Source organism: Protobothrops mucrosquamatus, unplaced genomic scaffold, assembly GCF_001527695.2.
Source record: "Protobothrops mucrosquamatus isolate PMUCROS unplaced genomic scaffold, P.Mucros_1.0 scaffold140, whole genome shotgun sequence".
In the NCBI taxonomy this organism is placed as follows: Eukaryota; Metazoa; Chordata; class Lepidosauria; order Squamata; family Viperidae; genus Protobothrops; species Protobothrops mucrosquamatus.
In genome coordinates, this window is record NW_015386506.1 from 311,215 (window position 1) to 336,708 (window position 25,494).

The 25,494-nt window shown below is 38.8% G+C and overlaps 1 protein-coding gene across 1 annotated transcript in view; it reads right to left on the reverse strand.

Moving 5' to 3' along the window:
- Positions 1-25,494, reverse strand: part of LAMC1 (laminin subunit gamma 1) — a 142,559-nt gene that overhangs the window by 16,619 nt on the left and 100,446 nt on the right. The window contains exons 6-19 of the mRNA XM_029283565.1: positions 25,186-25,303; positions 24,897-24,995; positions 23,938-24,074; positions 19,360-19,482; positions 18,806-18,995; positions 16,637-16,749; positions 13,806-14,027; positions 12,753-12,941; positions 9,028-9,273; positions 7,823-7,976; positions 5,792-5,934; positions 2,794-2,972; positions 2,288-2,444; positions 507-712 (exon numbers count right to left, since the gene is read on the reverse strand). Coding sequence (XP_029139398.1) covers positions 507-712; positions 2,288-2,444; positions 2,794-2,972; positions 5,792-5,934; positions 7,823-7,976; positions 9,028-9,273; positions 12,753-12,941; positions 13,806-14,027; positions 16,637-16,749; positions 18,806-18,995; positions 19,360-19,482; positions 23,938-24,074; positions 24,897-24,995; positions 25,186-25,303 — 2,276 coding nt within the window. The remainder of the gene's footprint in view (positions 1-506; positions 713-2,287; positions 2,445-2,793; positions 2,973-5,791; positions 5,935-7,822; positions 7,977-9,027; positions 9,274-12,752; positions 12,942-13,805; positions 14,028-16,636; positions 16,750-18,805; positions 18,996-19,359; positions 19,483-23,937; positions 24,075-24,896; positions 24,996-25,185; positions 25,304-25,494) is intronic.

Below are 25,494 nucleotides of genomic sequence, written 5' to 3' on the forward strand. Positions count from 1 at the left end.
CTAAATGAGGGGCTCCATGTTTTGTCAAGCCACCCTGAAGGAGTGCTTGTCAAAGGATTGATCAAGACCAAGAGACTCTTCAAGACTTTGCACATGCCCACGCCAGCAGTCCTTGAAAATGTCCTGCAGCAGGGCCACCTTTTGTTCTGCACTGGGAGCCATCAAATTCTATACATTGGACCATCTTGTGTAATGTCTCTTACTTAGCAAAAATATACCGCATCTTTAGTTCATTCGAGATTCTCATTGTAAGTCCATCTTACAATTTTACTAAGTATTGCTTGGCTTTCATTATTTCCCAGCATGATTTCACAACCCCCACCCCAAAAGGCTAGACATTTGGGGAGGGGGGAATAAGCAATATTCATTATGCAGGTCAATGCCTGTAATAAAGATTTGATTGAGCAATATTCGTTTTTGAAAAGCATCATTCTGGCACTCATGAAACCCTGATTGATCCCATCGCGAGGTATGAAATGTAAAGAGAGAATGCAAATCTCACTCACCACATTGGCAATAGCCATCCTTGCCTTGTGGAGCATATTTGAAGCACTGTCAATCAGCCCCTCTGTGTCTTCCACCTGGCCCTGAGCTAGCTCAGCCAGGTTTTCTGTCTGTTTCACTGTATTCTGGATGTTCCTCAGCCGACCAAGTTGACTAGAAAGTGTTCTGTTAATTTCCTGCAGACGATCCATCAACCCCTGGTCGACATCTGGAATGAACAAAGGAACAATGAGTCACACAAAGAAACGGGCAAATACAAGTTTATTATCCCATGTTTTTATCACTAATTCATTTTATGAAATGAGAGAATGGACACTTCTTGCCTCAAACAGAAAAGTGGCTTATAAATCCAATGAATAAATACAACAATGAAAGGAGATTATGAACTACTTTAAGGTTTTGCTGGGATTTGCCAAAATCGTGACCATAGAAAATATGAAATACTGAGCACAGATTTTTACATAGAAGCTTCACAAAATGACCTTTCATCTCTAGAACAGTATGGGTTTTGTACGTCTTCAGAGGAGAGAATTCTCCACTGGGATCAAACGCAGCACACCAGATAATTCAGTAAGAAATCTTCCTTGGTTTTTTTTTCAATTTATCTCTTCTGTAAAGTTTTTCACTTATCTCTAACACAAATCAAGTTAAATGTATCTGCTAACATACATGACCTTTGCTTTCCTTTTTCTCTTCTGAATGACACAATATAGTTTTAAAATAACTGGAAGTAAAAATTTTAGGTTTTGTGGGCTTAATAATATTCCAAGAAACACCACTGATATACATAAACAAGAAACTGAGAAGAAAACCCGCTTAACTTTGTTTCTATTGCTCACAGAGTTTAGGACTGAAGTACTCCTCTAATCCTTTATTTCAAAGTACAGTGGGTATTAGTATATAATATATGCATGCATTTGATTCATCAGTTCCCACTTTCTCTGTGATGAGAGACATTTGAAAAGCTCAAGATAAATCTCTCTTTTGTGACTGAATCTTTGGATCACAAAGTTCGAAAATGGCCTTTAAACATAATCTATAATAGTTTAATTTAAATTTAATCTGATACAATACTTCAATCATTAAAATGTAAAATGCAGTTCCAACTATTAGTACTGTCTCTAACATGGCGGCTTCTTTCTTCAGTGTTATTATCAAAACTATATCTCTTCTCCCACAATGTATGACGATGAAGAAGAAGAAGAAGAAGAAGAAGAAGAAGAAGAAGAAGAAGAAGAAGAAGAAGAAGAAGAAGAAGAAGAAGAAGAAGAAGAAGAAGAAGAAGAAGAAGAAGAAGAAGAAGAAGAAGAAGAAGAAGAAGAAGAAGAAGAAGAAGAAGAAGAAGAAGAAGAAGAAGAAGAAGAAGAAGAAGAAGAAGAAGAAATAATCTGCAGAGAGGGCAAAACTTTCATTAGACTAAAAAACAATAACTATATATTTATGGCTGATTGGGAACCCTTTGTATTTTGTGTGAAACAGGAAAAAAAGCAAAAGCAATTATGATTTGTGGTTTTGATGCTCAGAAAAAACTGAATAACAGAAAAAAAACTGAGCAAATAAATTGGAAAATTCTTTCTAATTTTTTCTGTCTCTCTTTCTGCACTTTTCCTTTTCTTCTTTCTTTCTTTGCTTTTTTTTAATCTTTATTAGTTTGTGTTAGGGTTTTTGTTTTTTGAAAAACATTTATATCTAAACACATATACACATAGGAATTGATTGCTTCTGAAATATATTATAGGCTGCTAAATGGTTTAATTCAATTAACTGAAGACAGCTAACCTACCTTTGACACTTTGGGCATCTCGAAGTAAATCCATGACTTCTCTTTCAACTTCTTTCAGTCTGTCTTCAAAAGCCTGGTCAGTTATAATGTCATCACCTGTACCTATGTTAGCTATAAGATTTTCCAGATCACGCAGCCTACCCCGTTGCTCCTCAACCTGAACAAATGAGACAACAGGGAACAACAAATCGATAAGACAACTACATAGGTTTAGAAGGCTCCAGATAAAAAAAAAGGATGAACAAAAAGATGTTAAAAATATGCAAAGTGGCTCAGGGAAGAATATACAGATTCCTGGAGCTGTTAGAATTGAGACTGATGTAGCTTTTGTATTATACCTGTTGCTGCTGTTGCTTTTAAGTAGGCAACATTATATTTTTTGCCAGTAGAACATTTCTGTGCCAAGCACAAACACATATCCTATTAATTTTCCCCATTATAAAAATAGGCAACCTCTAAATTGGCAAAATTAACTATAAACTGGCAAATTTTGTTATCGGTATGACCTTATCTTTCACCAATCTGTAACATGCAGGACATTCTTGACAACCAGGCCAGGATCGATTGTAGAAGTAGTTTTCTTCACACTGGTCACAGCGGATTCCCACAAAGCCTTCTCTGCACTCACAATGACCGTCTTCTTTGCACTGAAGGGAACGGGAACCTTCCGGGTTACAGTCACAAGCTGAGGGAACACAAGGCATTTAAATAACGATTAGGGAAGAGGCACACGAAAAAAGAACAGTGTGAAAACTCTTTAATCTTGGGATATCTAGAAGACCAATGAATTAATCTCTTTCAAACGTCAATGGATTGGTGCTACTAGTACACCGTGGCCTTTAGCTACTAGGAAAATCTTTGCATTGCTCACTTTTACCTGTTAAATGGGAGCCAGAAATTGTACATATAGTACAGGTAGTCCTCAATTTACAACAGTTCATTTAGTCACTGTTCAAAGTTACAACAGCAGTGAAAAAGTGACTTATGACCATTTTTTCACACTTACGACCATTACTGCCTCTCCATGATCACATGGTCAAAATTCAGATGTTTGGCAACTAACTCATATTTATGACGGTTGCAGTGTCCTGGGGTCATGTGATTACCTTTTGCGACATTCTGACAAGCAAAGCCAGATTCCTTTAACAATCATGTCACTAACTTAAGAACTGCAGGGGTTCACTTAACGACTGTGGCAAGGAAAGTCATAAAATGGGGCAAAATTCAGTTAACAAATGTCTCGCTTAGCAACAGAAATTTTGGGCTCAATTGCAGTCAGAAGTCGAGGACTACTTATTTATGGAAGGTTCCAGCTCTTCTGAAAGACAAAGTGGAACAAGAAAAGACTCTCTGATGTTGTTGTTGTGAACACAGCTTTCTGAAGCAACAATGATAGAAAGCAGTCTTTAAGTGAATCACCGCAGTTGATAAGTTAGTAACCCAGTTGTTAAGTGAATCTGACTTCCTCACTGATTTTGCTTGTCAAAAGGTTGCAAAATCACCTGACCTAAGTATGAGTCAGTTGTCAAGCATCTGAATTTTGATCACATGATCATGGGGATGCTACAAAGTTCGTAAGTGTGGAAAACGGTCACAAGTCACTTTTTTTAAGTGCCATTGTTACTTTGAACGGCCACTAAATGAACTGTTGTAAGTGGAGGACTACCTGTACTCACATGAAGGGGAGGTTTATTATATCATCCTGCCCAAAAACAGCTTTGGGACAGGAACTCCCAAAATTTCCATCCAGACTAGTTTGCTAGTTTGCACTTTGTAGCAGTTGCTGTCCTAAAACATCTTGCGGAAATACAGTTGAAGAAGTCTTCCGTATGACATGCCAAGAAAATAACAAGCAGTGAGGGATCCTGTCTAACCCTGGTGGCTCATTTTTTTATCCTGTCTGATTCACCATTCTATCATGAATATAGACTTACCATGTGTTACTTTACTATTAAAAAACAATGATGCAGCAAATGTATCTGTAAATAGTCTGATTCAATGCGTCATACCTGTCCCACCTAGCCTCAGTTAGGGCGTGCCTCTCAGTGATTTTCAAACATATCTACATCTCTATCTATATATCTGGTAGTCAGACATGCAAGATTCATAATGGTTTTGCACCTTTAAGGCACTGCGTTTGAAGAAATTTAACAAACTGAGCTACTTATACAGATAGTCCTCGACTTACAACCACCACTGAGTCCAAAATTTCTCTTGCTAAGTGAGACAGTTGTTAACCGAGTTTTGCCCCATTTGATGACCTTTCTTGCCACAGTTGTTAAGCGAATTGCTGAAGTTGTTAGATCAGTCACACGGTTGTTAAGTGAATCAGGCTTCCCCACTGATATTGCTGGTCAGACGTTCGCAAAAGGGGATCGCATGACCCTGGGACGTTGCAACCGTCGTAAATATGAACCACTTGCCAAGCATCTGAATGTAAATCACGTGTGAAAAATGGTCATAAGATCCCTTTTTTTAGTGCCAAGCAAAGTCAATAGGGAAGCCAGATTTGCTTAACAACGTCATTCACTTAACAACTGCAGTGATTTGCTGAACAACTATGGCATAAAACTCAGTTAACAACTGCCTTGCTTAGCAATGGAAATTCTGGGCTCAATTATGGTCTGACAAAAGCAAATGTTTGCTCTACATTTTTGTCGTATAAAATAATGTTCACATTCAAAGTTATATTTGTTATTGCTGTAATTTATAGTATTGGTCCAAATACCAGTTCCACTTGCAAACCAGGGTATGTGACTTAGACTCAAAAGAATATGCTTCGATTAGTTTTCCCTCTTCCCATTTTGCATCAGATGACACCAAGCTGTATCCCAACAACATTTCAAACTGCCATTACAGTTTTGCATCAATAAGTTTATGACACAGAACAATGGTAACTCCTCAAAAGGAGAAAAAGGAAGTAGGGTAATTATTTTGTAGATGACAAAAGAGAAAGCACTTGGCATTCCCAAAGCCAACTCCTAAAGCCAAAGTTAGTGTTATATATGCAGTAGATCTATTCATCCAAGACTAATTTATTTTTTTTTAAAGTAAGGAAACGGTGAGGATTAAATAAACAGGAATGTATGCCCTAAATTTTACACTTTCCATGTTCTCAATCCGAGTTAGTAGCTAAAGGCCACATTCCGCAGCAACAGCGTAGGAGTGTAAGAGCCAAAAAACAGGTCAGTTCTGGGACAAAATTCAGGGCAAGTGTTTATGACAAGAAGCAGCAGATGGTCTACCAGTATATGCAATCTGAATGCCCTAGAGACAAAAAGCAAGACTCATATAACTGCAAAAACATCCTTGCTGGACTTAAAATGAGAAAACATGCAAGAGGCAGACAAAAGGGAGAGGGGGGGAATTAAACCTCTTGTGGTGTCCAAGTCTAAGGAAACACTAATGGCAATAAACAGATTCTCCAGACAGAGCAACAGAGATGGAAAACAAATGGATGAGGAAGGATTGGGACAGGAAATGCGTCTTCCCCACTCCCCTTACGTTTGCAGCCTTCAGGACCAAATCCAAAATGGTTGGCTTCACACCTCTCACAACGCTGGCCGGTAACGCCTGGCTGGCACTCGCATTGCCCGGTCTGAATGTCACAGTGGCCATTAGTGGAGCCCAGAGGATGGCAGTTACATCTAGTAGAGGAAGAACAATGCATACATTTCAACAACAAGGGACACAGGTAAGGAAACAAGACTGCATACGCTTGTCGTGTTCTGATTTGACTAATATGTCATAAAAAACAAAACACGTTGCCCAAAGGGATGAAAGTATGGGATGAAAGACAGATGTCATTTGCCTATTACACAATTGGTCAAAAGGGAATGCAGCACTCACAATAAAGCTCCAATTAGAAAATACCTACTTTCTGTGAATTAAACCAGTTTCAGTAATGCAGTATTTGAGGAACAATGAAGACTTTTACATTTAAATTTAAGAGTCAATCAAATGGTTTTAACACAAAGTGCCTATTATAAAATAAAATAAGAACAATATATAGGTAGTTCTCGCTTTTGAAGTTACAAGGGAGTCCCCTCCCCCCAAAAAAGCTACTTATGACCTGGTTCTGGAATTCCAATAGCTGCATACAGTACACCCCAATGTTCACCTGACTGCATTTTTGGCTCATTGCAAAATCTCACCTTTATGGCCAGTTGCAGTATTCAGCGGTCACATGACCGTGATATGTCCAATGATACAATCAGTGCAAAAAAAGTCATAAAATCAGATCCAGCTGCATGGATGCCTTGATTTATGATGTCATGATTTATGGTTGTAAGTCAAAGACTATCTGTATTTGAACTAACTCTTAGTATCTTCTAAGGCTTGACAGAATTTTGAAAGCTTGTTTGGCATGAAATTTGAATTTTCCTATCCTTCATTTTAGTCCAAAGTTTTATGCTTCATATACAACCCTTCAGAAACATTATCTAAACTTGAAAATTGACACAGATAATGTAACTTCCTAGTTATATAATAAAATCTAAAACTGCTTTTGGCTCTGGTCCTTTGCAAACAGGACAGTCTGACCGCTGTAGCTGCAATAAATAAATGAGAAAGCCTGATGTTTGTTGATATTTCCACTCTTTATTTGACAAAGCCAGATACATGGACTCCAGGGATGGTTAGATTGGATACAGGTTCTGAAAGACATCAGGGAGTGAGGACAGATTGCCAGATCCCCACAGGTCTCCCTTTCTGAAGCCAGCATTTAAAAATCGAAAAGAAGTAGCCTCTAAGAAACTAAATTCTCAGATCGGTTCCTCTGCCCCCGCTTTAATGTTGAAAGTTTCTCTGTCCTTAAAGAATAGTTTGCTTTCTGTTCTTTTCCTTTTAAATGATTTGCGTTGTCTTAAAGTGAAGTAAGGTAAAGACGAAGACTCCTCAAACAGACTTCAACTTCTGGGGATGTTGATGTCCATGCAGTTTTCTCAAGAAAGGAGTTTCCTACTATGTTTTGGGATGCTTTTTCATCTCCTGATCCATCCTACCCCCTTGCTATTCAATCTAGCTTCCCATTCAAGTATTAGCCACACTGAACCCTGCTTAGCTTTTAGAGAACATCAAGGTTGGCTAGGTGCTGCCATCTGCTGCAGACTAATGGGAAGATCCAACAACAAAAATAAATCAATAGTCAACGGCCACAGCAACTATCTTATGTTTGCACGCTGCTCAGTTGAAAGTGCTACACACAATAGCAATCACAAAAGATCTCTGCTTTATGGGATTAACAGTTTAAAATGCACCAGTGGCAGGAGAAGCAGAAATAACTGGGGAAGAAAGTGCACAAACATAATTTCATGTATTGAGGCTTCATTTCAGAAAAGGTAGGGCAATATCATTATTTTAGGAAGGCGTGCAAAGCATAAATGGTCACAGGGGAGACTGATGGCTTTCTTTAAAAGTCAATTTTCATAGCTGGTTTTAACGAAAGCGCCTCTACTCTTGGGAAACCTGGCTGATGCTGTCCCATCCCCCAGGCCACCAGTACTCAATTTCCAGCATCAGGAAAGAAGAGCTCACCTTTCACAGCCACGCCCACTTTGCAGGTTGTAGAAACCTGGTTCGCAGGAGCTGCAGTCCCTCTCTGTGACATGTGAAAGGCATTCACACTGGCCTGTTACTTGATTGCAGCTTCTCTGTAAATTTGCTGTGCCGTAAGGATTACAATTGCAAGCTGCAAGAATAAAAGCATGAAAGGCATCAGGATGGGATTTCCAACCAGAAGTAATTCAGAGGACAATTGCAGGAAGCCTAGGGGGCACTGCGATTCCCATTTTCACGCTTCAAAAATAGGAACCCTTTTGAGTCCAAGAGGGTCATTAGGCAAAGGAAATGTAGAGGCTCCAATTTAGTTTTTAGTCTTTTTGCTCATCAAATATGTGCCTACATATTGCAATGCATCTCAGTGGGATAAGCGAGAAAGAAAGAATACTTGGCACAAATTATAAACCAAGTGCTCCTCCAGGTATGGGGTGGGGGAACCATTTCTTCCGATCACATCACAAACAATGTATAAATACACAAGTTGGCAAACATAAGCCCACTTTGGTCAAGCATTTGGATGGAATAAATGAATCCTCCACTCTCCTCCAAGTTCCAAAAGTTTCTGCAGGCATTGGTTGATGGACAGATGAGGATTTTAGACTACTTTCAGGGTGTAACAGACATCTTTCTAGTGGTCAATTTTCTGTGTGAGGTATTTCAAATATTGAAAGGTGCCTCAAAAGAAAAGTTAAGAGGATTGTTCTTTATTTTATTATATTTGCTCCTTTACATTAACATTAGATTCTAATACTAATTCATTTAGAGGAAAGCTACCAAGACGGTGAGGAAACCAAATTCTATGAGGAAGGGTAAAGGAACTATCTTTCATTCAGTAGACTCAGATTCCACCAAAGCTTCTGTGCAAACCCTACAGATGTGCTAGATAGACAATTTATGTAAGCATAGTTCTATGAGAGCAGCTTCTGAAGGAAGGTCTTCGCTTGCTCTTAAGATACTGGTTCTAAGGCAAGAAAGCACATGTCAAATCTTCTGTTAAGTTACAGAGGCAGAAGATACAACAGCTGCTGAAAGTACTGAGAAGTGTTTCCCAGCTGGTCCCCTGGCCAAATATTTTTTTTGGGGGGGGAAGAGCTTTCCTCCTGCTGAAAGGGGCAGACTGATGTCCTAGAAGATCATTGGACTGTGACAAAAGCATTACTAACTGAGAAAAATCCACCTACCTTTGCACTTATCCTCTGGATTCTGAGCTAAGGGATTCCCAAAGAAGCCATCTTTGCATCGGTCACAGTAGAAACCAGCTGTGTTATAAATGCACTTCAAACATTCTCCTGTCAAGCGGTTGCAATTGCCAACTGCATTGGGATCAATGTTGTCACTGCATTGGCAGAGGCGGCAGGGCCTGATGGGGCCATTTTGGCCAAGAGGGTCTCCAAAATAACCATCATCACACAGCTCACACCTTTTACCTGCAGGCCCAGGAAACAGGTATATTAGAACATGCAAAAAAAATAAAAATACTGTAATCCATGTAAAAAATGGGTAAGGCAGGAAAGTAGCTGAGAAATTATGGAAAACTTCAATTTTTCAGTCCCAACAGTGAAATCAGGGGATAAATGCTTACAGAACTGTAGTCAATATAGGCTCACTGAAAAGGACAGACTTCAAGGAATGAATGCCGAGGCTTCCAGAAACAGTACAGGTAGTCCTTGACTTACGACCACAATTGAGCCCAAAATTTATGTTGCTAAGTGAGACAGTTGTTAAGTCCCATTTTATGACCTTTCTTGCCACAGTTGTTAAGTGAATCACTGCAGTTGTTAAATTAGTATAAGGGTTAAGAAAATCTACCCCATTGACTTTTGTTCAAAAGGTCGCAAAAGTTGATCACATGAACCCAGGACACTCCAACAGTCATAAATATGAGTCAGTTGCCGAGTGTCTGAAATTGATCACATGACCATGGAGATGATGCAATGCAAAGTGTGAAAAATGGTCATCGGTCACTTTTTTTCCAGTGCTTTTGTAACTTTGAATGATCACTAAATGAACTGTTGTAAATCAAGGACTACCTGTAATTGAAAAACCCAATAAATCAGCTTGCTCATTAAAAATACAGCTCAATGAGGGCTCAGCATCCTTAAGAGGCATTATGTACTGTGGCAAAAAAGTGAAACAGAAGATGACAACAAGGCCCTGACACAGACGTAGTGTCAGTTGGATTAGAAGACCTTTCAAGTCCCTTCCAGACCTATGATTCTATATTCTATGAATGACTAGAACCCTGAAGGAATCTTTCCCAAGACCTGCTCGTTTGTTATTCAGATCTTTTTGTACAGAGACAGAAGCGCAATTTGGCTTACCAGTAATACACCAGTTATAACAACAACAAAGGAAGAGAAGAAAGAAGCTTGTCCAAAGCCAATGAAAAGACTTAGGAAATAAGGATTACATTTTCCATTCATAAATACAATATTTTAACCAGACGCTTTGGAAATAATGCTCCAATTATTAAAACACCCACTGCAAAGCACCAAAAATGACCTTGAGGCAGTCCAGACATAAAAACTCTCCTCTGTAGTTTCATGAAATGACTACATTGCAACCTTTTTTTAACAGGACTTAACTTGGGCAGCCATTAGATAGGTTGCCCATTTTCTAGCAATAGCTACAGTATCTCTTGCAATAATTAGTTGGCATCTTCTTTTCATTATTAATTGGTTCAAATTTGATTTCCCTGTATTTTAAGTTTTGTATCTGTGTTTATTGGTCTGAAGATGGTGATGGTGATGGCAAAAAGAAATAGAAGGAAACGCTGAGTAATAAAATACAGAAATACAGAAAGTTTCTTTTAAAAACTATTCTTATTGATAACGGGAAGGGAAGGGAAGAGACGGGAATGATAGACTGACATGCGATATGGACTTCAAGTGACATGCAGAAGCTGCATAGAACAACCAATAAATTTATTGCTGTTTGAAAATGGGAGTGTACTTACTTTGACCAAGCTATAGCTGGTAACAAATTCCAGACATAAGTAGCAGAGCAAAAACAAAGAAAAGGCAAAAAGAACATAAACCATCATCTGACAAGAAGAAACATTAGAAGAATGGAAAGCTCAAAGGCTAAATGGAAATCAGAGTTTAACAACACAATTCAGTAAAGTTTCAAAGGAACTTCCTTAAACAACCTTTCCCCAACCTGGGCATTCTCCAAATGTGCAGACCTCAACTTCTAGAATTTCTGAGCTAGCAGAGCTACTGCTGATAATTTGGGTAGTTGGAAAAGTGTCAAATTTGGGGAAAGCTGGGATATAAGAAACAAGACTTAATAGCAACATTAAGAGGGAAAAGCACAATTCATTTTATAATCTAAGAGGGAAGCAAAAATCTTTCGGGAATAAGTACATAAAAGGAGAAGCAATTTATCATATATTTAGTAGGATGCTTTTTGCTCTACATCAGGAGTCCCTAACCCCCGGTCTGTGGACCGGCACTGGTCTGCAGTGTGTCAGAAACTGGGCCATGCAAACAAGCAAAGCCCTGTCCATGGAATGCAGGCAGCACACAAAATGACACCCCCTCCGGTCAGTGAAAAAACCCTTCTCCACCGAAACGGTCCCTGGTACCCAAAAGTTTGGGAGCCGCTGTTTTACATCATAGAATATTTATCCTAATAGCTTCCAAATATGCATTAGGTTACATGGATTTTTCCACTTTTTAAAAAGGTTTTCTTTACAGTAAGTGCATAGGGTTCCTATACAAAACGGGATCATTTATAGACTGAGATCACCCATTTAAAGTTTTGAAAAGTGTAAGCATGCGCTAAGCTCTGAATGCCACCGTTCTATAAAATCCATAGCTTCTAGGTTAGGTTATCTACCGTAGCAATCAATTGATAGGAGAGATAAAAAAAGAGAAACAAAGTGCCTTCAGAGAAATCAGGATTTAGGCCTGAAGCACGGCTGTTCAGACTGATAAGGGGAAAAAAATAAAGAACACTGTGCACACCCTCAATAAATCCAGCATTCAGAAATGCACAGCAAAGTTTATTTTGTATTTACTTTTACCACTCAGACAAGTTGGGTCATGGACAGACACTCTGTGCAACCATCTGAAAGCTGCCTCCTCCAAGAGTGACACATTTGCCAAGATTGGCCAATTTCTTTATTCCTTGGGGTCAATTCTGACATTGTTCAGTCATAAAAAATATAAAAAAAGGAAAAAGGAGTGTAATTTCTTCCACCAGCTGTAATGGTGAATGGGTCCAAGCATTTACTGAGCCCATTTTTAAAATGCTATTTTTCTTATGCTTTCCTGGAAACCTGCCATACATGTTTTTGAAACTGAGCTTTTTCATTTTAATGGGCCGAAGGTTGATTTCTGTACTGAACGGGTAACCAGGGTCAAGTATGAAATTCTGCTGGGGAAATAAATTCTTTGCCCTGAGGGAGGGAGGGAGGGAAGGAAGGAAGGAAGGAAGGAAGGAAGGAAGGAAGGAAGGAAGGAAGGAAGGAAGGAAGGAAGGAAGGAAGGAAGGAAGGAAGGAAGGAAGGAAGGAAGGAAGAGTTGTTATTAACGACACTGCCTCATCCAGTAATTTGAGTTAGGATTGCCTAAAGAAACTGGGCAAAGCTCCTATGTTTATGTTTTTGGTCCAGATGATTGCCCTAGCTCCAGGGCTGTCATAGGAATTGCATTTCCAGAATGATCGATCCAGATATTGCCATTCCCATCATTACTCAAATAATTCTCCTTTGCTTGTTTGTTGCATAAAAATGAGATTCAGTATGGTTGAATTTTGGAAAAATTTGCTGAAAAAAAACATAGAACAAATTCATAAGACTACTTTCTCTTTGTATCCCCACTCTCAATTACTCCTCTATCCAGCAGTGCAACAGAGATTGCCAAAGCTGTGCCTTCATAATGAGAACTCAACAAGAGCATACCTGTGGTTCCAGCTGGACAACTGGTACAGACCACTTCCTTGGTCTTGGGAACTACAGCACAGCTTGAGCCCCCGGGGCATGGACATGGCTGGCAATCTGAGGAGGTGGCTGTGGTGGCATCACCATAGTAACCATCACTGCACTTCTCACAGTGAGGACCTGCAGTGTTATCTCTGCAGTCACATGCTCCTGGGGGTAAAGAGAAGAAAGCTTGTCATCCAGAGGCTGAAACACTCGGGCAGCTATTCACACTCAGAGATTCTTCTGAGGTCGCACAATATTCTGTTTTAGAGGCAGACAAAGGAAAGGAGTAGATAAAACAACATGCTTTTATGCGTAAAAAGAATGGAACATGACATTTACATACTAAAATAAAGAATATTAGATTAGTAGGGCATTCATTTAAGGTGATAGTCTAGGACAGTGGTGGCAAACCTATGGCATGCATGCCACAGGTGGCACTCGGAGCCCTCTCTGTGGGCACACATGCCATTGCCCCAGCCTCGCCTCCCCCGCGACCCCACCAGCAGCCCTCCTGGAGGAGAGTCGCCCCCGAGCATGGCCCACGCGAAGCAGCGCAGCCAAAGACATGGCAGCCAGGCAGCGTAAAGACTCTGCTTTCATGCCCCATCGCGCACAGTTGATGCTGCGGGGAGGCGGGCAGAGGGTGTGGCTGCCATGGTGCTGCTGGGCTGCCTGGGCGATCTGCGGCGGGTCCTGGAGGCGGTGAGTGGCCCTGTGGGCAGGCGGGGCAGGGGATGGGGTGGGGGTGGAGCAGGGGCGGGCAGGGGGTAGAATGGGGCGGGGCCAGTTTTTGGGCACTCGGTCTCTAAAAGGTTCACCATCACTGGTCTAGGACTAGGTCAATATTTCTCAACCTTGGCAACTTGAAGATGTGTGGACTTCAACTCCCAGAGTTCCCCCACCAGTTGAAGTCCATTTATCTTTAAGTTATCAAGGTTGAGAAACACTGACCTAGATAATAATTACATCCAAGACATCAAAGAGCAAACAAAGCCTAACACCAACAGTATCCCCCATGATTCTTTTTACCAGATTCAGGGTTGCAGGTTTCACTGTGGCCATTGCAGAAACATGGCACACAAGGACTATAGGGTCCGAGATTTGGAGTCTCCCTTCTGTAGCCCTGGGCACAGAATTCACAGAACTGCCCCAAGTATCCTGCTGGACACACACAATTCTCCACCCAAGTTGCTGGTGTTCCAGACCCAGGGTGAGCGCTCACGATAGTAACATCATCCAAATACCCAGCACCTGAAGAAAAGAAAAGAAAAGTCATCAAGATGAGTAAGATGTACAGAAGTTGTTGACAGCCTCCATAACACAGTAAAGCAGCTCCACTGCTTCCAGGCAAGACACACAAACCTACAGAACTGGATTTGTTCAGAGTTTCCAGCCATAGCCACAAGTTATTTTTTTCTACTAGCTTTCCCATCCGCATTGTTTTCTAACTGGCTGATATGGAAGAAGAGAAAAGAGTTCCATGAAGCAACATCTCAAGTGCCACCAATAACCTTCTTTTACTATTCATAGCATTTTCTCCCATATTTTTAAATTGATATCTGGGAGGGGAGCAGAGAGTCTGTCTTGTGGGTTTCAACTTGACATAAGCCCCCCAATTGGTTGGTATATCTCATTTCTATGAGATATACGGTATGTCTCATTTCTATGTCTTAAGAATCCAGGATTCCCAGTGATTTATAATCTTAGCAACATAAACAGAGTGTTTAAACATGCACATGTGCACACAACACAATAAAATACAATCATAGAACAACACTTCTGTCATAATTTAAAGCATCAAGTACATTTATCCAGCATCAAGTAAAACTCGTTTCTAAGACCCCAAGGAATAATTGTGCATTCCTAATACTTTGACTCCTTTGTTCTTCATTGTGTCAGAATTAGAGATGATTGGGGTTGCATGTCAAAATGTATCTTCCGCATTGGTCAAAAAGTTGCATGGCAAAAATACTGAATAAAAAAATCATTGGGGGTCTTTTTGATTGTTAAAACATTGGATTTACAGGTCATGCTTGCACTCTGCCAAATGTGCTACTCTAACGTGCTGCTTCAATGTGTTAACTAACCAGTGTAGTCTGTTGCCTTAGAAAAAGGATTTGAGGAGATTCGCTTAGTTCCCATTCAACACAGTGATATACTTCCATCCAAGACATTTTGTGAACTTATTAATATTTGAGCATTAACACCCAGGCAAAGGTTATTTTCTAACAAATGAACCACATGCTATAATAATTTCTTGGCCTGGAGCCAGGCTCCAGGTTTTGCCTTAGATAGCAACAAAAGGGAATTATGATGCTGGCTCCCCTCATAATCAATCAAGACTTATCAATCCATCCCAATCTATAGTTTTAAATAAAAGATTATGGAATATTCTATTATATTTTTTTAAAAAATTCACAGTATAATTATAATTAGAAAGGAAAGAAGAGTTATTAAGTTAAGGGCATAGGGCACATTTTCTTTTATTTGTAAGACGCTGTCCATCTCACCTGAAGTGACTTTGGGTAGCACACGATAAAACCAAGGATTACAACATTTTGCCAACCCATAACCAATTATTTATCTGGTTCCTAATTTGTAAGCAAGGTGTTCAAGGAGTTAGTATTACTTTAAGACCAGGGCCTAGCCATGATGTCAAGATACCAATGTGGGCCGATGTCTTGCCTTTGTACAGTAAAGGCTGAGAGGCACACAGGTGTGGCAACCAGCCAAACGTTCTCCCTGTAAAAGCATGGGTGGGTAAGGAATGCAAGAAACTTATTTACACACACCATTCCTTCTGCATATATCCTCAGGGAAAAAAAACCTGGAACAACTCCCACCTTTACAGATTGACAGATGGATTGGTATTTCAGGGCTGAATTAATGTTCCACTTTGAGGAAGTTCAGCAAAACCAGGCATTTTAGAAAAAAGAGCATTTCCTTCCCCCTTCTCTCTTAGCTTTCAACCCAACCAGCACTGGATTCCCTCCTCAAAACTGGGCTTGCCCTGTAACTGCTGCCTCAGAACAGCTTGAAGAACAGCTGTGCCTCACGTACACCACAACTTCTATGGTGCTGGCTGTTGATGTAAAATTGTTTATCTCTGGAGTGGTAGCTCCAGCCACAACCCTAGGTGAGCCTACATGTTAACAATAGAAGAATGTAAATAAACCATATCAGAATCTCTCTGTTCTCCCTTGAGTGAAGTCATTTCCTCCTTAGGTATGTGGAGTCCTTTAATGCAACTATATGTGCATGTGCTATATTTTTGGCAACCTCTTCATCACCCTGATTTAAGAAGCCCCAGATAAGTTTTGTATTTTGGGTATAGGTGGCAAGCTAGTATGTATATTGAGCTCCTTCAAACTGCAAACTTTCAGGGATGAAGTGGGATGGCATCGTAAGGAAAAAGTGAAAAATTCTAATACCCCAACTCTTCAATGTGGAGATATTAGTATGACCAATTTTATGAAATGGTTAGAAGGATTGTAATCAAGGAATGCTCTAAGATAGGGATGCACATTCTCTCAGTCTAATGACCCCTTTGGGCTTTGTGTGTTGAAAATTGTACCATAAATGAGTGGGGCCACCATTTATGCAATAAAATAGTTAACACTACAATATTTTTTTTTAAAAAAAAAGAAAAGAAACAGGCATGGAACATAAAACCAACTAATCAAGATCCATCTTTCTGATTAAAGCAAAGACTTGTTTGAACAAAATGGTTTTGTCGTGCAACAAAACATTGCAAGAAACACTACAAACATTCCAAGAATTCTGTAAAGTAGGTGCAACTGCAAAGAAAGGTATTTCTTGACATTCATTCAGTTTGATTTCAGCAATTATCACCAACTTACTTCTCTCACTGTAAGTCCCACGAATCTTGATAGCTGTTAAGTTATGGAGCAACTTTTGGAATTCAAAGGGAGTGAGAGAAGGCCTCCAGGGGTAATCTGTTGCTTCATGGAGCCTAAAGGGAAGTAACATTGAAACCGTTTTAAATGCCAAAGAATTAACTTGAGTGGTGGAAATGTCTGCTTTTAAATAAGATTTGCCCTATATTATTGGGTATCAGCATCTCTCTCTTCTGCTAGGGTTCAATAAAAAAAAAAGTCCACATGAGTTTGCCTTTTTCTTCCCCTGTCCTCGGGCAAGTAAACATTCACAACTTCCCAATCACTTCCCGCATTTGCACTTCAGACTAACACAAGTTAAAACATAGGAAACAGCCACTGCTACCGTGTTTCCCCAAAAATAAGACCGTGGCTTATATTAATTTTGCTCTGAAAGACGCATTAGGGCTTATTTTCCAGTTAGGGCTAATATTCAGGGAAATACGGTACTAAATGCTGACAATCTTAAGTGGGGCTTATTTTGGGGGTGGGGCTTATATTACGAGCGTCCCGAAAAATCACGCTAGGGCTTACTTTCTGGTTGGGTCTTATTTTCGGGAAAACACGGTAGTTAGTCATCTGAACAGAGGACCCATTACCTACCCAACAACATGGTCATAAACAAATCTATTGTAGGCTATACTTTGTAAGGGCAGGGGTATTTTGCTTCACTTCTTAATCCATCAACTAAAAACAGTTCCCCTCTCTGCTGGTTAGGAAACAGACAGAAGGTACATTCGAGTCTGAACAAGACTTCTGCATGTATCGTGTATTACTTACTCCTCACCCATTCCCTAGGACTAGGATGTTAAGATACCTTTAATGCAAGCCTGATCAACCACTCTTAACCTTTTGGGAGAGGAAAGAAATAATGGGGACCATAACAAGAGTGGCAGAGATGCAAAGGAGATAAGGTCATGTCACAGACATAAGTAGCGTCAGTATTATTATTTTTTAGTTGCAGATGGGTGGAATTGAAATTATATTACTCATACATTATTTTTGCTCAAAGGGGCAGGAAAACATGCCTTCAATTTTTAGCAATTCTGTATGAAGGAAACTCTAAAACAGACAGACACACGTAGTTCTGGGGCCTGGAGTTGTCTACTTCTGTTTTAATGGTTTGCTTTCAGCCTGCAAAACCTGCCTTCTGGGACCATGCTTTCCAGCAAGCCCATCTAAAGTCATTCCAATGTCCAGGACAGGATAGGACAGAAAATTATGCACAGGAAAGAGACTAGCTAGAGAAAGATGCTTGAGTTTACTGTTGAAACCAAGCTGGTTTTTTCATATAAACTGCTTAGATGGGAGATCAGCTAAAAGCACATATAGTGTGTGGTGTGTGGGAGGGGGGGGGAGGGAGGATGAGGAAAATCAAGATAAAGGCTGCTTCCTAACTATCAATTTGCAACTGCTGCTTTCAACTATATCACTCATAGAGCCCTCCTGCACATCTAACCTTACTGATTTGAAGCTTCAATCAACTTAAAAAGAAATGCTGAATTGCTGGACTTAAGATTTTAATAGAATGTTCAGCTGAAAACTCAGTGATAGTTAAATGCTTAGAGCAGCATGGCTTTAAAACCAGCAGACCAATAGCAAATATTATTTATCCTCTATTAAAGTTAATGAGAGTGTAAAGTGCTTAGTTTTGGCTGGGTTGTAGCACTCTCCACTCCCTGCTGTACATAATTAATTGATTCGGGGGGAAGGGTGTTCTGCCCCAAGTATTTTTAAAAATAAAATCTTAACATAACCATTAAATCCATCATAAAATCAGTTGTCCTCTCAAGTATAGAAGAAAATAAATATTTCAATATAGTGTTCTCTGCCACATTATTACTATCACAGAGCAAAAGATGATAAGAGTTGCATCTCTAAAAACTGCAGTTAAAGAACTACAATTTGGTATTTTTTTTTCAAAATAACAGATTTTAGTAACTTCTAATTCCCCAAGGACTTATCAAAATCATTCCTTTTGCACTATGCCTTGACAATTTAAGATAAAGAAATATTTCATTTATAGTAATTTGTTCTAATATTTTAAGCTGTGCAAATAAAGAGCTTTAACCAGAATCTTTTCCTCCAGGCAGCCCTGACATTTTCCAGGTTAGAAAATACAGACACCTTTACCTGAATGAATATTTCAGAATGTTCTCGCTGGGATAGGAGTTGCCTTGAGCAATCAAAGGTATAGATACTCTTAGTCCAGCACCTTCAAGGACTATGTCCTCAGCAGACAGGCGAGTGTCCCGCTTATCGACCCGAAAAGAGAATGACAGATTTTGCCCGTAACTTAGCATTTGATTTCCAAGGAATTTGCCTAAGACAAAAGCAACAAAACCCATGTTCAAATAACATACTTGGCAAACATACTTATATAGTCTATGTCCTTAATGACTGTAAAAATCCGAATCCCAGGCATATCTGTTCAATAATATACAATCCTCGAACTCCGGGAGGAATATAAATCAGCTGTTTATTGTTAAAAAAATTAAAACAATAAAAGCAACTATTTACAATACGAAAACAAACTTAGCTTTCGCTGATCCACTGTCAGCGTCTTCAGAGTAAAGTGTTGGGGGTGGAGAGATCTTTTATAAACCTTGCTAACCTAGTTTCTTACTCATTGACGAATGGCCCTATCACACGGTCAATGAGTATAAATAATCATTCTTCCTTTGTACCTGGTGCAATGAAGTAGATGGGGAAAGGTGTATCTGAGATTACGGATATGTCTTGAGTCTCAGGTATCCAGCGAATGGAGATTTCAGAGCCATCTCTCTGTTCTGCATGCCAGTTTTCCTTTCCTGAAAGCCACAAGAAGAAACCATCTTGTGTTAAAAGTTGAATTCGCTCTACTTAATATGTTTAAGAAATAACTTGAATATCCACTTGCTTTGTGAATTCTATCATGAAAAGGAAACAGATTTCAACACTGATTGAAAACTGTCTATTACACAAGCCATGTAGTGAGAAAAATCCTGCTTTAGGGATTATAGAAATTGCCAGTGTGTGTGTTATTAAACTGGTAAGAATAGATAGTAGACTTGATTTTATCCACAAGAGTTTATTTATCATATTTAGAGACTTGCCCAGAGTTGCTCTGTGAGTGAGATGGGTGGTCTCTAAATCTGATAAATGAATGAATAAATAAATAAAAATCTTGGGTTATTAAGTGTAAATTGGAGCAGAACAGGTCTAATTCAGCCATCTGGTATTTTTGTCTCCTTCACAAATGTTGAAATTATCTCTGCTCACAAAGTAGCAATGAAAAGAAAATATCAACGTGTCTAGTCAATGGACTATTATTGATCATTTGATCAACCACAATTTTATATATGTACAATGAAGTAGCTACAATTTCCATTTTTCCACTCTTTTCCAATCACACCATTTGCAAGTTATGAGCAGAACTATTGGCTTATGCTTATTGGTTACACATGTTCAGTATATTATTTCATGCAATTCATCTTCTCTTACTTTGCTTCTTACCTACAGCAGATAAACCCACTCCAAAATTAAAAGTTTTACCAGATAGCAAAACTCATGAACCAATAACTAATCCTATGCTAATCTGGGAGCAACAAATCAAAACAGAGCTTGACTTTACAAACACATCTGATTTTGGGTTTGTTTTATCTGTCGTGCAGACTGGATTGTGTGAGAGAGGTACGTGGCTTAATATAGAGTTTTTCAAACTGTGTTTCATGGAAACCTAGGGCTAAATAAAGAGTTAAATAAATAAACATGATTTTCAATAACTGGAATTTGCTTCTTGATCAAAGGTTCCAGGACTATTTTTAAATTGACAACTTCTATGGCCTGAAAAAAGTTAAGAACCTCTGTCATAATTGATGGTTATCACAATGCCTGAACAAATGTTCACATCATAAACATGCAACAACTGCTGCAACAACTGTAAAGCTAAGGGGAGTCAGTGTTTGTAATCTCAAGGCCGCAATAGTCTCAGAGGAGCACTATTTAATATTTTCAAAGGCAGCTGACTCTATAATAAAGTTGCCTAATTTAGCAGCATATAATGCTGAGTGGAGTGAAGAATGCATGCCTAATGGTATGATGGGTAAGGGTTAAAACAACAATTTGTTTCTTGAGAGAACTCATCAAGATATCAACTGATCGTACACTTTTCCCTATTCCAGTGGTGGCGAACCTATGGCACGCGTGCCAGAGGGGGCACTCGGAGCCCTCTCTGTGGGCACACGTGCCTCGCTCCTTGACTATGTTTTCACAGGAAAAAGCCATTTCTCAAGCCCCTCCCTAGCCAAAACAAGCCTCCGGAGCGAGCGCGCTGTTCTCAGCTTTGAGTTATATCAAATCCGACACCAGAAACAGACTAACAGATGACCTGAGTGCTGCATGTGTTGCTCTCAAACTTACAAAGTATAAGCCAAGGTTAGACAAATTATCAGCATGCATACAACAGCAAAAATCACATTAATTATTCAAAAGCATGCCAAATGCAAATTTTTACCTTTCAGTAAAAAGTTGTTTGTATCATTGAAAGCTTTGTTATTGTGTTTTTCTTTTAAGACAAAAGATGTTAATGTATGAGTTGTTTTTTCTAAACTAAAACCTCAGTATTCAGATTAAATTGCCATGTTGGCACTTTGCGATACATAAGTGGGTTTTGGGTTGCAGTTTGGGCACTCGGTCTCTAAAAGGTTCGCCACCACTGCCCTATTCAGTACTTATAATGGACAATATAAAGAAATACATCTGGTATTACATGAATACTTTTGTATGAGTGTGTGCCTTCAAGTCAGTCTTACTCCTGGGGACAGTCTGGGAAAGTCCTTGCAGTTTTCTTGGTAGGATTTCAGAAATAGTTTGCCATTGCCTCCTCATTCAACTGAGAGAGAGTCTAATGTCACTCAGCTGGCTTTGTGCCTAAGGTGGAACTAGAACTCACAATCTCCTGCTTTCTACCCTGACATCTTAGCCACTACACCAAACTGTCTTTTTTCAGTCAGCATAGACCTGCCATTTCTTCCTCTCTAATCATTCTCCACAGGTTGCTATTCAGTATATCAATTTTCTCTGAAAAGAAGAGAATGGAATTCTGAAAATAATTTTAAGTTATTTGATTTTCTCGTTGCTACTTGAAGAAATATTTATATCCTCAAGGTCTAAGGCAGGACTCAAGCTGGTCTTCCAGTTTCTAGTCTGGCACTTTAACCTCTATATCAAATTGGTTCTCTTTATGGATACTACTGCCTACAAAATAAAAAGAACACTGCTGTTAGGTGAAAGATACAAAGTGAGATGAGACAGCGGAAGACCTAATATAAAAAGATCCTCCAAATGATGCTATGTACAAAGGTTTGAACACTTGACATTCTGGAAAGTGAAATCACAGGAGAAATGTTCAGGAGGTGACGAAATACTGGTAGAATGTTTAAAATCTCGCAAAATTATGCTAGTTGATAAGCAGATATGGAAAAAACACTACAAGCGACCGTGTGACTGGAAAAGATAACATTTATATGCTAAAAACAAAAGAGCAATACTAAAGAATGTTCCCAACAATTGCACTTATCTCACATGCTCAAAATGCTGCAACCCAGACTTCAACAATTCATAAAATGAAAATTGCCACATGGATAAGATGGGTTTAATGGAAGCGGAGGCAGCCAAGATCACATTGTGACATACGAAGGATAAGGAATAGGACAAAAAAGTTTTAAAAAATATCTATTTGATGCTTTACTAATTACATTAAGGCTGTTGACTATGCAAATCACAACAAATTAGGGATGGTTCAGGGGATAGCAGGCCACCTCATCTGCTATTTAAGAATTGGTTACTTGACCAGGAAGGAATCATTAGAATGAAATATGGAATGGTTAAATAGTTCCACACTGATAAAAAGAGTGTGCCAAGGTTGCCAATTGTCAGTCTTGTTTGTTTAACTTGTACAGAGAATATATCATGAGAAATATTTGATTAGGAGAAACATACAACAGAATTAAAATTGCTGGGAGAAACATCTATATATCCTTTTAATAGCAGAAAGTGACGAGGACCCAACTAAACTCTTGCTGAAGAGGAAAGAAGAAAACACAAAGCTAGTCTGTTGTTCAATTTTAACCAAAAATACACACACACCTGCCCTCAGATGTTAATGGGCAATGCTAACCAAATGGACATAGGCAGAAAAGAAGCTGAAGTAATAAGCAGATCTGAACTCATAGTCTCAGAAATTCATGGAAATGGTGACTATAACCATAAAAGAGAGACAAGCGCTTTGAAAGAAAAGTTTTGAGAGAATTAGACATCATATGATTAAAGTGTAAAGACATCACACTGACAACAAGGGTAAATATTGTGAAGGCTCTAGTTTCCCTAGTTGTAACCATGGCTGTGAAAGGTGGACCAGCATGAAGGCAGAATGAAGAAAAACAGATGCTCCTGAACTGGAGCATTGGTCTGGAGGAAAATTTTGAGAATACCTTGGATTGAAAAAAGAACAAATCACTCAATATTAGCGGAAGTAAAACTAGACTGCTCACTAAAAAAATGAATAATAAAGCTAAGTTTAAATAGTTTGGAAATATAATGTGAAAGCAAGAGTCCCTGAATAAGATTCCAATGCTTGGAAAAATGAAAGACACTTAGAAAAATATGGCAAAAGAAGATGGTTACATAAACATGGCCTTAAAAGAATTCAAACAAGTATTGCTAACAGTCCTGATGAATTAATACCCATTGAATGATTAAGAGTTGGAAGCAACTGAATAACTGAAAAACAACAACAAAACTTGCTATTATACTTTGATTTAAAAAAGTTCCGGAATTGCAAAGATTTTTTTTAAAAAGCTGTTCTCGGCTATACACCAGGCAACTATGAGTCAAGCTATGAAGCAACTGAAGCTGAAAGTTAGAAGTTGTACAATACAATTGATTACATAACACCTACTTAAAAGATTATAGCTTGTTACGGTATAATTACATGTTTCATTCTCCTAATTGCTTAACAAACTGACTTTATTTAAAGTTAGCATAGGCAAGTTAATTTGATCTAATCTCTACTTTATTGTATTGATTTATTCTATTTTATTTTATTGATTTCAAGTGTATCTTGATTTTTATTACTGGAACACAAAGTATGTTATATCATGTTATATTTTGAATGCACATCAATTCTTCTGCTGAAAAGAAAATAAATTGATGAATGTGTTCAAAGTATTATGGTTTACAGGGCATGATAATCTAATCCAAGAAAAACTGAAGTTTAAACTTACCCGTTTGGAAGGTGGAGGTAATTTTGGAGGTACTGTATCCAATGGCATTGGTACAAACAGAGGAATGTCCAAAACAGAAACAGGGAATACATCCCCTAGGATTGTCAGAATCCAGATTAAAAAAGCCAGGCTTACATCTAAAAGTAAAAGAAAACACTGAGATTCATAATCTGTCTTTTCTGCTTTTGCATCCATATATTTAGGAAAGACTTTAAGCTGGGCTAAAAGCCATATCTATAATACATTATGCACACCAGTGACAGAATTTCACGCTAAAATATTATAGCATTTCCCTTCATTTAAAATCAGAGCCAACACCCTGAGAAAATGTTGTGAGATGAAAATAAAAGAAGGCAGAATTTACACTGACATTCTGACCACTAAACAAAAGAAGTTTGGATTATAGAGATTTACCTACAATGAGCATATCTTTGTGTTGTCTATATCTATGCACTGAAGGAAGGCATTTCTACAGATATGCTCAAGTACAGGGATGCTTAATGACCTGAATCTGTCACAATCAACTGAATCCACTTTATGTTTTCTATAGCAAATCCTACTGCTACAAAAGTCATTTTTTTTTCCAGAAGCAGCAGACACATAATTCTGAGTGGGCTGTACTTCTGCAAGTTGGATAGCAAAAATCTAGGCAGGTTGAGCTGGAAGATGGCATATCTGCCAACAATCACTTCCCCAATAATAGTAAATTTCCAAATAGCCAAAATAATCCCAATTCAAAATTTTCCTCCTCCACAATATGGAACAAGGGTTGATGAGGATCTTGATTTTCGATGTATCCAGGTAGATCTATCCAGTTAGCACTTAGCTTGATCAACCTCAGGATTTTTGAACAAAAGCATCTGAATAATCTTCATGTAGGTTGCTTTGAATTGCTTGCAGGGAGGATACAAGAACACAATCAGTTCAGCACTTGATTCCACACACTGACGTTGTTTTACCTTTCACAGTTGAACCCTTCCACATTGTCCTTACAAGTGCAACGCCCTGTTTCTACATTGCACTCATCTGTGCTGCCAGCTGGATTGCAGGAGCAGCGTCTGAACAAGAAGAAAGAAGTCTAGTTGGAACACTGGGAAGAATGAAGAAACCACATTTCAAGAGACTGGAACCAGAGATGTGCAAATGTTCTAACATGGATTGTTTGATCCTCTAATAAAAGAGTTTGCACACATCTAGCCACCAATCTCTCCATCTTAACCTTTACTTATAGGATCAGGTCACTTTTACCTGCATCCAGCTTCTGTAAGAGAATGGAAGCCAGGCTGACATCTATCACACTTGTCACCCATTACCCCAAGTTTACAACTGCAGCGTCCATAATTGTCACACTGTGTGCTGAGGGAGCCTGTGAAAACAAAACAAGTACACTTAGAAGTCCTTTCCCACAAAAATCCATTTTTAGTTTTCTCTTAATAATTCCTTTTGCAAAATTTAGAAAGGAAAAGCTTTTCCAGCTACAGTTATTTTTATTTATTTTGAAATAATAAATTCATTTCAAAAACAATTTTACCTGGGGAAAAAAATGAGGGATGGAGG